Source organism: Dendrobates tinctorius, unplaced genomic scaffold (assembly GCF_039654945.1).
Source record: "Dendrobates tinctorius isolate UK_male_01 unplaced genomic scaffold, ASM3965494v1 ptg000181l, whole genome shotgun sequence".
In the NCBI taxonomy this organism is placed as follows: Eukaryota; Metazoa; Chordata; class Amphibia; order Anura; family Dendrobatidae; genus Dendrobates; species Dendrobates tinctorius.
Window position 1 is genome coordinate 3,266,917 of NW_027361848.1, and position 14,504 is coordinate 3,281,420.

At 42.4% G+C, this 14,504-nt stretch overlaps 1 protein-coding gene across 21 annotated transcripts in view; it reads right to left on the reverse strand.

Moving 5' to 3' along the window:
• Positions 1-14,504, reverse strand: part of AFDN (afadin, adherens junction formation factor) — a 647,761-nt gene that overhangs the window by 549,567 nt on the left and 83,690 nt on the right. For all 21 annotated transcript variants that reach the window (XM_073551829.1, XM_073551831.1, XM_073551836.1 and 18 more), the window contains exon 2: positions 1,450-1,645. In XM_073551829.1, coding sequence (XP_073407930.1) covers positions 1,450-1,645 — 196 coding nt within the window. The remainder of the gene's footprint in view (positions 1-1,449; positions 1,646-14,504) is intronic.

Here is a 14,504-nt window from a genome sequence, read left to right on the forward strand (position 1 = left end):
CTTGATTTTGTGTGTTCAATCTCCATATAAGAACAGTCAATAGTAAAAGGCAAGGCGTGTGTAAATAAGTAGCCAATCAGGCTACAAAGAAATAATTATGGGATATTAAAAAAGATTTTACAGACAAAAAAAACCCACACACACCTCATGTTACCTTACTTTTTTGTATTTTAAGCTCCCCATCAGCCATGCTTTCCCTCTATGCCTCTACACTACATTTCCCAAAAAGCAGAGCTCAATCTGTCCCACAGTTCACTCTTTTCCACACTGGGTGCCTGACCATTCTATCTAAAAATATCACCGTGAGACTCCTATACAGTTTAAGATGGATAAGTGGCTGTTCACAATTTCACTACTGTGCACGGTCCTGAGACTTTACCCTCAGTAAAGCTTCGGGTCCTGAGACTTTACCCTCAGTAAAGCTTCGGGTCCTGAGACTTTACCCTCAGTAAAGCTTCGGGTCCTGAGACTTTACCCTCAGTAAAGCTTCGGGTCCTGAGACTTTACCCTCAGTAAAGCTTCGGGTCCTGAGACTTTACCCTCAGTAATGATTCGGGTGCAGACACTGGCACTACACAGGTTCGGGTGCTGATGGAGGTAGTGAGTCATATAATGTGAGTAAACTAGAACTTTCAGCATCATCTCATTTGACACACAAGTCATCTTTTCAGTGTGTGCCTTTTGCCAATCCTGCAATAGCTTTCCCTAACATTATCCGCTGTCACAGGAGCGTCATTTGCGATCCTTACAGTTAAGCGCTCACTAGATAGCTGCTGCCTGAACTGTTCACAGCAGACAGGAAATCTCTCTGTATTCTGCTCTGAATGGACAGTAGCAGGAAAGAGATGAAAGTCACATCAAATGTGACCGCTCAGAAACTTAGAGCATAACTCTAAAAGCAAGTCAATTGTGAACTTTCTTATTTTTTGATAGGCTATACATTTCGCTAATATTCTATACACACCCAGAAAAGCCCTTTCAGGGTACGTGCACACGCTGCGGATTGTAGTGCGGATTTGGCCGTGCAGATTTTGTAAAATCCGCAGGTAAATCTGCAGGTCAAAAGACCTGCGGTTTTACCTGCGGATTGCTCTGCGGTTTTGCCCTGCGGTTTTTCACCTCCTCAATGGAGGAGACGGCAAACCACAGCGGAATCCGCAGAAAGAATTGACATGTCAATTCTTTCTGCAGTTTCAAAACCGCAGAAAAAACGCGCGGAAAAAACCGCACCGTCTACACAGCGGTTTTTTATTCCCATAGGGAATAATGGTACTGTACACCGCAGCAAAAACTGCTGCGGAACCGCAGCAGAATCCGCAGCGTGTGCACACACCCTATGCATTGTGCGACCAACACTGCAGTTGCTACATTATGTGTGACTCTATACAGCAGAGTTTAATGTAAAATTGCACACTGTAAACACTATAATAATGTACATAATACACTCACCCCCACTGACATGAACTTCATATAAAGAGTATCGAGGAGAGGTCAACATTCTCATATCAGGCCGAAACTTTTCCGCCAAGGTTTCTATAACATCTTGTGTCGTGGCTGTACTTGAAACTCTGATGCATTTTGTAGCAAAGTTTCCAGCAGCTTTGTCTTGGAAGTAAAACCTCATTACTCCATGGAACTCCAAATCCTAAAACACACAATATAATTACAATATTAATCACACCATTGATTTTAGTTTACAAGAATGAGGAGCTCACATTCTGATTTTCAACTGAAAAGCCAGAAAATATACAATTGTATTTACTTACAGTTTTTCCAAAAATACAAGTAAATATAAGTGGTTTGAAGAAAATACAAAAAACTACATACAGTTAGGTCCATATATATTTGGACAGAGACAACAACTGGAGTTGATTTGAGGTGTGGTGCTTGCATTTGGAAGGTTTTGCTGTGAAGGAAACACGCAGTCAAGGGAGATCTCCATGCAGGTGAAACAAGCCATCCTTAAGCTGCAAAAACAGTAAAAAACCATCCGAGAAATTGCTACAACATTAGGAGTGGCAAGAAAGAAAGAAAGAAAGAAAGAAAGAAAGAAAGAAAGAAAGAAAGAAAGAAAGAAAGAAAGAAAGCAAGCACTGGTGAACTCATCAATGCAAAAAGACCTGGGCGCCCACGGAAGACAACAGTGGTGGATGATCGCAGAATAATCTCCATGGTGAAGAGAAACCAGTTCACAACAGCCAACCAAGTGAACACCACTCTCCAGGAGGTAGGCGTATCAATATCCAAATCTACCATAAAGAGAAGACTGCATGAAAGTAAATACAGAGGGTTCACTGCACGGTGCAAGCCACTCATAAGCATCAAGAATAGAAAGGCGAGACTGGACTTTGCTAAAAAAAAAAATCTAAAAAAGCCAGCACAGTTCTGGAAGAACATTCTTTAGACAGATGAAACCAAGATCAACCTCTACCAGAATGATGGAAAGAGAAAAGTATGATGAAGGCGTGGTACAGCTCATGATCCAAAGCATACCACATCATCTGTAAAACACGGCGGAGGCAGTGTGATGGCTTGGGCATGCATGGCTGCCAGTGGCACTGGGTCACTAGTGGTTATTGATGATGTGACACAGGACAGCAGCAGCCGAATGAATTCTGAGGTATTCAGAGCCATACTGTGTGCTCAGATCCAGCCAAATGCAGCCAAACTGATTGGTCGTCGTTTCATACTACAAATGGACAATGACCCAAAACATAAAGCCAAAGCAACCCAGGACTTTATTAAAGCAAAGAAGTGGAATATTCTTGAATGGCCAAGTCAGTCACCTGATCTCAACCCAATTGAGCATGCATTTCACTTGTTAAAGACTAAACTTCAGACAGAAAGGCCCACAAACCAACAGCAACTGAAAACCACCGCAGTGAAAGCCTGGCAGAGCATCAAAAAGGAGGTAACACAGCGTCTGGTGATGCCCATGAGTTCAAAACTTCAGGCAGTCATTGCCAACAAAGGGTTTTCAACCAAGTACTAGAAATGAACATTTTATTTACAATTATTTAAATCTGTCCAATTACTTTTGGTCCCTTTAAAAACAGGGTGGCACATGTTAAGGAGCTGAAACTCCTAAACCCATCATCCAATTTTAATGTGGATACCCTCAAATGAAAGCTGAAAGCCTGAACTTCAACTGCATCTGAATTGTTTTGTTTAAAATTCATTGTGGTAATGTCTAGAAGCAAAATTAGAAAAATGTTGTCTGTCCAAATATATATGGTCCTAACTGTAGCAATAAATTGCATAACTGCCAAAGCTTCCCACCCTCTTTCACAAATATAAATTGCCTTGGGAAGCTGTACATTATGTCTTATTCCTTCCACACAACCTGGACATACTGTCAAAGTGGTCAGCAAAATTACACTAAAGGGGTTGTCCAGCCTTGGGGTCACTATGTGACTGCAGACTTGTTTATCCTCACAGCATACGCACTGCACGTTGTAAGGATTCTACGAGTGGGCGGTCATTTGACTCAAAGCCACATAATTCCAGCCTCATTCCAACTAGATGTGTTCAGCTTCGTTCGTCTAGTCGGCAAATATGTAAATTGCATACTTGTGGTGACTTGCCTGCTGCGAGACATGCATTGGCGGTGTGATGTAGGCTCACCCCGAGCCAGTTCCATACACAAGCACAAAACATATGCTGTAGATTTACAGTAAGGGGTTAAAAGCAAGTTCAATTATATTACAAAGATACCACTTTATCCCTGACCTGTCTGGTGTGTTGTATGGCACTTATCAGTAAGGGGTTTACGTTGTGGAGATGAGTCAAGCAGGGTTAGGTTATAAATATCCCAAGCTCTGAAGTTCTCATTAAGCATTGTTTAATCCATCATCCAAAAATTGAATGTGTATGGCACAACTGCAAACCTACCAAGACATGGCCATACACCTAAACTGGCATCCCAAACAAGGATAGCACTAATTAAAGAAGCAGCCAAAAGGCATATGGTCACACTGGAAAAGATGCAGACATCCACAGCTCAGGAGGGAGAATCTGTCCACACGTTAACTATTAGAGCGCAGTCAGACTGCCATATAATACGGGTGACGACCACATTGCAATTCTCAGACTGGCCGGCAGCTCTCCGGATCACCGTACAACAGCATGCATTCCTATGCAGCCATCACACTCGAGTCAGGAGAGCTGCCGGCCAGCCCGTACACCATGATGCAGTTGATGTTCACGTTGTACAGCCATCTTAAGTCGTATAGACCACACAATTGGCCTAAAAGGAAAAGTGGTAAGAAAAATCATTTTCAAAGTCAAAAGAAGTCTGATTTGCAGTTTGCAAAAAGGCATGTAGGTGACAGCGTCACAGAAAAAAGAACAAAAATTTGAAAACAAACAGAAAAAGACAAAAACAGCCTTACTACCACCAAGTCATATTCTAGCAGAATGCAGCAGACCCCCACTGTAGAAGAGGGGGCAGCACATGTTCAAAATACTGATGGAAAACAGTCACTCACAAACCAACCAATTCATGGAGGAGATGGCTTCCTAGTATTAAAAATGTGCACAGATGAATGTTGCAATGTTAACATGTGGAAGAAAATGCTCTGGTCAGACAAAACTAAAGTGGAATTTTTTTAGCTAAATGCAAAATGCTGCGTGTGACAGAAAAAAAACAACTACACATCACTTTGAAAAAACACCATCCCCAAAGTCAAACAAGCTAGTGGCAAATTCATGCTGTGAGGTTGCTTTTCTGCAGCAGGGTCAGAGACGCTGGTTACAGTTGATGTGAAGATAGAGGAAGCTAAATAAAGGACCAATACTGGAGGTAAACCTGTTAGAGGCTGCAAAACACATGAGCATGGGGTGTAGGTTCACCTTCCAGCAGGACAAGGACCCTAAACAAACTGCCAGAGCAACAATGGATGGTTTAGATCAGTGGTTCCTAAACTCCAGTCCTCGCAGACCCCAACAGGTCATGTTTTCAGGATTTCCATATGTTTACACATGTGAGAGAATTCCTGATGCCTTGATGATACTTCCATCACCTGTGAAATACTAAGGAAATCCTGAAAACATGACATATTGGGGTCCACGAGGAATGGAGTTTGGGAAACACTGGTTTAGAACAAAGCATATTCATGTGTTTCAATGGTTCAAAATCCAGATCCAGACCTAAACCCTACTGACAATCTGTGGCAAGACTTGAAAATTGCTGTTTACAGACTGTTTCAATTCAATCTCACTGAGCTAGAGCTAGTTTGCAAAGAAGAAAAAGCAAAAATTTCAGCTTCTAGATGTGTAAAGCTGGTAGAGATATACCCCAAAAGACTTGCAGCAGTGAAAAGTGATTCTACAAAATACTGTCACAATTGGGCTGAATACAAATGCACATTACAATTTTCAATTCTATATTTTAAAATTTTTAGAAAACCATGCATAATTTTTTTTACCCTTCACAAACACTTACTACATCACATAAAATTCCAGTAAAATACATTCAAGTTTGTGGGTGTAATGTGAAAGAATGTGGAAAAGTTAATGGGTTATGAATTCTTTTTCAAGGCACTGTACTGTATATCAGTGCCTTTACAGCTTGTGAGGGGTTGACACACTTGGCTGCGCCTCAAGGTAAACTCAGGCACATGGATGGTTAAAGTCTCTCGTATTTTATTGCCTCAAACCAAAAAACAAAATGGTAACAGAAAAACAGCCTTTCCGGCTCAAATGAAGATTGTTCATACATTGTCCTGCCCAGGTCCTCTGGGACAACACATACAGCAGCTCTCGCAGGAGATGGCAATCCGGAGTCTTGCTTTTCCTCCACCCACATACACAGAGAGAAAAAAAACTGGCTGAACATTTATTTCCCCTGTATCCACACCCTGGAGGTGGAGATATGGTGGGTAAGTGTCCCGCCCATCTCTGACCTACCCACCATGAAAGCCCATATAGCAACTGGATTTCTCTCAGCACATATCATGCTGGAGAGAACACTTATGGCTTTCCTTTCACATCACACAGGAAAACAATCTATGTGACTGACACATATCTCCCCTCATGTACGACACCAGTGACCCTGTCACATATTCCCCCCCTGCCAAAAGTCGGGGGCTTTGGCACCTTCAGACACCAAACAGGGTATTCGGGAGAGCGCATCTGCATTCACGTGTAGCTTCCCTGGCCTGTGTTCTATGTGGAACCTGAAATCCTGAGGCCTAAGAACAATCTCGTCACCCGGGAATTCTTACCCTGTTTCTCCCTTAACCATCTCAGAGGGGCATGATCAGACACGAGTTTGAACCTCCGGTCTAGTAGATAATACCTCAATGTATCCACTGCCCATTTTATGGCCTGACACTCCTTCTGCACAATGGCGTAATTTTTCTCGCATGACAAGAGCTTCCGGCTCAGATACAGGATGGGATGCTCTTCCCAATTAATCTCCCGAGACAGCACGGCTCCCAACCCAATTTCTGAGGCATCTGTCTGGATCACAAACTCCTTGTCCACCGCTGCGAAACGTGTTCCTGGAACGTTTGCCCGCATTCAAATCACCATTTGTGAGGAGTTAACACACTTAGCGGCTCCTGGAAGTAGACTCAGGCACACGGATGGTTTAAGTCTCTCGGTGATTTATTGCTTCATAAACCAAAAAAACAAAATGGTAACAGAAAAATGTCGGGTCCGGCTCAAATGAAGACAGTTCATACACTGTCCTGCCCAGGTCCTCTGGGACAACACAAATGACAGCTCTTGCAGGAGCTAGCAATCCGGAGGCTTGCTTTTCCTCCACACAGAGGAAAAAAAAAAAAAAATGGACATTTCCCTTCCAGCCACACCCTTGAGGTGGAGATATGGTGGTTAGGCGTCCTGCCCATCTCTGACCTACCCACCATGAAAGCCATGCCCATATAGCGACTTTCACATCACACAGGAAAGAAATCTTTGTGACATATCTCCCCTCATGTACCAGTGACCATGTCAAAAGCTACATAGAGCAAGAGACAATATTTCCACTGCAGAAAACCCAACCTGCAGCTTCAATAACGCAATAGAAATGAATAAAAAAAAAAAAACACCCCATTAAAAAATGCAATAAAAAAGCAAATAAAAATTTATATAAAAAGGCGCAGGGATGCTGCAAACAAATCTGCAATATAAAAAAAACCCACAAACTCATTGTCAGAACATAGCCTTACACAACTGGGTAGTGGGAGGAAACGCAATATGAAGTTTTCCTATTTGAGTATCCTGCAATCTCACAATTTGTCTTCAGGAGACCCATTTAATATCTATTTCAATTCAAAAGGGTCTGTAAACTTTGAGTATAGTGAGATACAGACGCTACAAGACCTCAGGTTGGTTAGATGGGTGGCTACCCATGGATATGTGGCCCAAATGGGCATTAGGCCTTTGTTCACAAGTTTATTGATTTGATACAGTACATAATACTTGGTAAATACATTTCCACCTCTCCCCACAGCTTGCTTACATGTTTTTCATTTGGCAGCCATTAGTATATGCTGCACTAAATTACCGTATATACACGAGTATAAGCCGACCCACATATAAGCCGAGGCACCTAATTTTGCCATGGAAAACTGGGTAAGCTTATTGACTTGAGTATAAGCCGGGTATGCATTGTCCCCTAATCCCTGTCCTGCTCTTTGTGGCTCTCCCCGTCCTGTCCTACTCTGTGTGGCTCCCCATGTTGTATGCATGGCTCCCCTGATACCCTCGTTGTATGCATGGGTCCCCTCCCCGTCTCATCTTGTATGCATGACTGGGCTCCCCCATCCCATCCTTGTATGCATTAGTCACAGGAAACAAATAATTCCAGCGGATTCTTCCTTCTTGAGAAGACCTAAACTAAAAAGGTCTAAATGCGTTGTTTGTGTGGGGAAGGTGACTTGACGGACAGACGTGACTGGTAGAAGGAGGGGACGGTTTGTGTACTAGTGACAGAGATTGACAGGTTAGAAAGGTAACAGCAGGGAAAGACAGAAAAGGGAGTGCAGTACCGTGAAATGACCACAAGATGGCAGGGGAGAGTAGCACAGGACTTAACATCAGCTTAGAGCTTAGGAATCTGCTTAGTTATGGGGGCGGGGAGATAGGAGCCCGGGTGGGAACTTCACCTGTGAGAGAGGGAATAAATAGAAGGCGGGGCTCCAGGAGAGTTTAGTCCCGGGAGGAGCTCAGAAGAAGACGGAGAAAGTGAGAAGAGCTCAGCCAGGGGGACGGACAAAGGAGAGACAGTCAGGGGGGTGGCCCTGACCCGACGGACCGCAGGACAGGCAAGGAGAAGAGGCAGCCGGGGGGGGAGACCCTGACTCTTCGTACCGCAAGACAGACGAGGCCCCGGGGGTACCGATTGGAAGACGACCTCGGGCAGGTGAAGCGCTGGGGGTAGATTGGTCTAGGACAGCCCCCAGTGAAAGATCCGCAAGGTGCGTTACTGCGACTGGAGCTGAAGAATAGGTACCCGGGCCTGGCGATACAGTGGTGTAAAGAAGCTGCGTGTTTGGTGGTCGTCAGGAGGACAAATAAATCCAGAACTGTTACAAGTGGAAGCTGTCTCCGTCTCGTCTTTGCCTCGTCTCGTAAGCAGTGGTCCACCCCCTAGCCCGGCCAGCCCCCTACTACATTTGCACACATAAAACAGCAGTGTGCCCTTTTTTTCTGATCGTCCTGTGTAAAACAAGGATTTCTGCTAAATGGAATATTTTTTAAAGGCAAAATTATAAAATATATTTTAATTGCCAAGTAGGAAGAATCCGCTGGAATTATTTGTGGTTTCCTTTGGCTATTGCATCATGGGTGTGTCTCTCCCATTTGAACTCTGTGCGGCTTCCTGGCTGTAAGTGGATCTCCTGAAGACAACAGACTGGGTGAGCTGGCTATAACTTTTATTGTTTGGATCCTTGTATGCATGGCTCCGCTCGGCTCACCCCCGTCCTCCCCGCTGCACGTCCCTGCATCTCCGTTGACCCGTTCACGGCAGCTCTTCCTGTGCTCAGCTGAATATGTGCTCTACGCTTATGGGAGTGGAGACGCCGGCTCCTGCCGCTACTCCCCTCCCCCGCTGGCATTCTGGACAATGACTCATGTATAAGTCAAGGGGGGGCATTTTCAGCACAAAAAAATATGATGAAAATCTCGGCTTATACACGAGTATCTACGGTACTATGCGCTGGAAAGCTACACGATTTTAGTCCCAATTAGATAGGCTTCAAGCCGCAGGTCAAGAGTTGGGAAACTCCTGGAACAAGCAAATGTGGAAAGTTTACCTCTTAATTACAATGGATACAGGAGTATCTCACAAAATTAGAATTTCATCAAAAAGTTGATGAAACTTTTTGCATGACCTTAAACCCATAGAGAATCTATGGGGTATTGTTAAGAGGAAGATGAGAGATACCAGACCCAACAATGCAGACAAGCTGAAGGCTGCTATCAAAGCAACCTGGGCTTCCATAACATCTCAGCAGTGCGACAGGTTGATCGCCTCCATGCCACGCCTCATTGATGCAGTAATTGATGCCAAATGAGCCATGACCAAGTATTGAGTTCATTTACTGAACATACATTTCAGTAGGCCAACATTTCAGATTTTAAAATCATTTTTTCAAGCTGGTGGTATAAAGTATTCTAAATTTACTGAGATAATGCCTTTTGGGTTTTCATTGGCTGTAAGCCATAATCATCAACAATAACAGAAATAATCACTTGAAATAGATCACGGTTTGTATTGACTCTATATAATAAATGAGATTCACTGTTTATATTGAAGAACTGAAATAAATTAACTTTTTGATGATATTCTAATTTTGCGAGAAGCACCTGTATCTGCACAGGAGGCAGAGCTGAAGGCACAAACTGAAACGTGTAGAGTGTCTGAGTGTAAGACTGCTAAGGTGTAGGTAATTTTGTGAGATGCACTTGTAGAATTATGCAAATTGTCTCTTCAGAGAGGAAGAGGACTAGAACTCTAGTGCCACCTATTGGAGGTAGCAATCCTAAAAGTCAATGTTGACCCTTTAACGAGCCTAGTTACATGACTTAGGATAAAAGCCAAGCCAGAATCTCCATTTGCAGACACTGTGTTTCGGAGTACTGCCCCTCATCAGTGCAAAGTGTGAGAAGATCTGGTTTGGCTGTGAGAGAGGCGTCTGACCGATATCCAAGAAGTATCATTTCTCCTTGCGGAGAATGACATGCTAAGCATATCGAGGTGAGGAGACTTAAAGCCGCATGCATGGCACCAACGTCATATGACAATTAAGGATGCTTTCACATTGCGTTCTGTGTCCTCATCGGGGCATACATCCGAATTCCCCCTGCAAAATGGGATGCAGGTGTATGCACCGAAAGGACCATAGACTGTTATGATGCAGCAGACAGAGCGAACGTGTGGAGGTGGACACGTATCGTTAACGGGAATGTCAGAGCGCACGTTCGCTCTGACTGCATCATTACAGTCTATGGCCCGTCGGCGCATACACCTGATCCCCGTTTTGAGGGGATTTCGGACTCGTGCACCGACGGGGACACCGAATGCAATGTGAAAGCACCTTCAGTAGTACTTATGTTATACATTATGTTGGAACCTGAAAAACCACCAGAAAAACATGGGTCTTATTAATTGCTTCCCCTCACACTACTGGCTCTTCATATCCGAATGGACAGTAGCATTTTCTTTTGGGATGTGAATAGGCAGCAATTATTCACCCTGGGATCTTGATCTAGGAGTGAATGCTGATAGGATGCACTCATATCAACATTTAGACTCGGCGAGCACAATGTGAGAAAATCTCACCCTGCACTCGCTACAATGTTAGTCAATGATATCTGAGTTTTTTCCTCACCTGGAATTGGTGTGAAGAAAATTTTGCAGAAAACTGTGTATGAACACATGAAACAGCCGAGACTCACCAATGAAAGTCAAAGGCAAGCGAGAAAAAAAAAATTGCACAGTACATGGACCATGCATGTGCTGTGAGATTTTTGCGCACTCATCTCAAAAGAAACCCGATATTTTGTCAACCAAGTACAGTAAATAGATATAGATAGATTAAAAGATAAAAACGGCCCTCCAAGCGCATCAGCGGTCGCGTCACCTCAGCTTTAGGAGCGTTTACTTCCTCCTTCGGTCATGCTACCAACACAATCTGCAGGGGGATGGGGGGGAATCCACGAGCCACGCCACAGCTGCTTATCACATGCCCGGTGATGCCGCTCACTTGCATCCGCACAAGCGTGAAAGTCTCCTTCAACCCACCGGGACACTTTCACGGACCCTGCAATGGCCGAGGAGGGTTCCCTGCATGAACCAGCCAGCAAGGCCTGGGATAAAACTTCATCTTCACTTCAATGATACAGGCAAGCCTGTACAAGGTTCCCCAATCAATGACCGGAAACCAGTTGATGCGGGGGAGAGGAGCCACCTTTTCAGCCTGTAACTTTCTGGCCCTTTGTGGGCGGATCCCCTTTCTTGGGGTGCTGTCATGGGTGATCGAAAAAAAAACCTTCATGGCAGTCCAGGCCGATGGGTGTTGCTGGTCTTAATCAGGTGCCTCCTCTCTTCCTCTCTTCTTGCAGTGCTGTCCTCCTTCTGAGCTTTGTGTGAATGAGCATCCTACGTCATCCACAGTGACCCCCTTCGCAGGCGTACTTGCTTGCCATGCCAAGGGCAGAACAAAGTACTGCAGTCAAAAAAAAGGACACATTTGGTATCGCCGCATCCGGAGCAACCTAATCTATAAAACCGTCACAGTATTTAAATCTTACAGAGAACACTGTAAAATAAAAATATAAAAAAGCATAGCAATAACTAGGGCGTTTTTTACCATACAACCAACAAAGTGGAATAGAACGCAAACAAAAGCTCATATGTAATTAGAAATGCTCCATCAGCAGAGAAAAAAAAAGCTAAAGCTGTCAGAATAAGGCTATGCAACACACCACACACAATACACATTCTACCTGAGAGAAAGCAATCAAAATGTGTCCAAAAATGACAAATAAAAACTACAACTCATTCCGTAAAAAACAAGCCCTCAGATGACGTCAGCAGAAAAAATATAAACCATAGCAATAAAAATATGGTGATGCAAAAAAAACTTTTGTAAAAAAAAGTTTAGTGTGAGAGATGGTAGCAACACCCAAAAAAAGAAAAGCTGTAATATCACTGACAAAGAATAAAGAAGTCTCATCACTTTTACAGCATGAGGAATGGAAAAAATAAATAAATAAAACCTTAAACTGCTGCAGATGTTTTAATTCTTCCTCCCAAAAAAAAAAATCGCATCAAAGCTTGGCTCACATTTATCCTGTGCTTTCGGGCAGGCAGGCCTCAGATGGGACGCGAAGAATTATAAATTTGCTTAATCTGATACAGACATAAAACATCCCCTCTATGCTCGGAAGTCTAGATGCAGAAAAAGCATTCGATAGACTGAATTGGCAGTATCTAAAAAAACTTCTTTATTTAATTTTGGCTTTGATAATAAATCTATCTCCTCAATCTTTTCCCTGTATTCTCAATGGAATGCAAGAATTTATATTAAGAACCATCTCTCTACGCAATTCCACATCTCAAATGGCACTAGGCAGGGCTGTCCTTTATCACCCTTACTATTTGCCCTCACGGTTGAGCCCCTGGCTGAAAAAATTAGGAGTCATAATTCTATATCTGGCATCAAAACACAGCAATGTCAGCATAAGATAACACTTTTTGCTGATGACCTTATCATTTCAATCTCAGATCCAATTAACTCAATAAAAGCTTTGACCCAGATCCTAGACCGATTCGCAAAAGTGTCTTACTTTAAGATCAATGCAGAGAAATAAAAAATTCTACCCTTCAATCTAAATAACACGATAATTGAAAAAAATCAAAAAGCAATCCAATTTTGTATGGGAAGAAAAGGGAATTACTTATTTGGGTATCACTATTACCACTAAACTTAAATCCATTATCCCCACCAATATAGATAAGCTTATTAAAACTATTTCCAAAGATTTCCATAGATTCAAAACTCACGACCTGACCCTACTAGGAAAAATTTTTAGTGGTAAAGGTCTTCATCTTCCCAAAAATTCTTCACTTATTTAGAACTATCCCTTGAAACATACAAGTCTCGTTTATAACAAAAATTCAGAATTTAATGCAGCTTTTTGTATGGAAAAATAAAAAGGCAAGGATTGCAGCGGATATTTTACACAAAACAAAGAGACATGGCGGACTCGCTTTGCCCAATATCTGGTCATACTACCAAGCGACACTCATCAAACTCAGTCAGGATTGGTTCAAAGAGAGTTCGCATCCGGCATGGCTGGATATAGAAAGAGCCCAAATAAATTATAATTCCATTCCAAAACTTCTTTTCAGTTACTTATTGGAATCTCGGCAGAAGGAGCACCACCATCCAATCCTCCAGGCCATATTCTCGGCCTGGAACATTTTGGCTAAGCTACATAGGAAAGAGAATAAGGAGGATATGATTAGAAGACTCCCTCTTTCCTTCTTGGCCCAGATTTACAATTTCTCAATACCAGATACCTGGGATGAGGTACGCATAAAAAAAGTTGGAGACTTATGGGATGGGAAAGAGTTTAGTACTTTTAGTGAGCTTAAATCCAAATATCATCTGCCCTCATCAGAAATATATTCTTTTTTCACGGTAAAAGAGAATATAAAAAAGCTGTTACGCAGCAGGGCTAAGAATCTGGAAATTGTCTCTTCATTACTAGTTAATATTAATCATCAGTTTAAATGGAGTATTAAAAATATCTACTCACATTTTAACAAAGATACGTCCTTTTCAAAAAACAATTATATGCACAAATAGGAGCTTGATTTAAATATTATAGTTCAACCAGAACAATGGGAGTACGCCATTAAGCATACCTTTAAGTCTACTATTTCTATGACCTTACAGGAGTCTTATGGGATAAAGTCATGAATAGATGGTACTATACACCTATACGGCTATCCCATATTAATCAGGAGATCTCATCCCAATGTTGGAGAGGCTGTGGAAACCCTAGCAATTTATATCATATCTTTTGGAGCTGTCCAAAACTAGAAATCCTCTGGAAGTAAGTCAAAATCCATATTAATACTTTACATGATAGTGAAATTACTGTAACCCCGCAGATGGTACTTCTCTTTAGATCTAGAGAGCATCAATCCTTCAACCAAATATATAATGATTCACATCAAACTATAAAAAATTCATTAGCTTTTTTTGGGAAAAAATCAGATATCCCTTCCTTCTCAGATATTCTAGACATTACATTTCCATAGCTCCACAGAAGAAATATTTGCTTTTAATAGCAACTCTTTGAATAAATACCAAAGTGGGCTCGGTGGAACTAAAATTTTTTGTAGTTACAATAAGCTGCTTATGGTTCCTACAGGAATGCGAGCTGTCTACAAATATCTAAAGGGCTGTCACATTGTAGAAGGATCAACTTTATTCTCATTTGCACAAGGAAAGACTAGAAACAATGGAATGAAACTG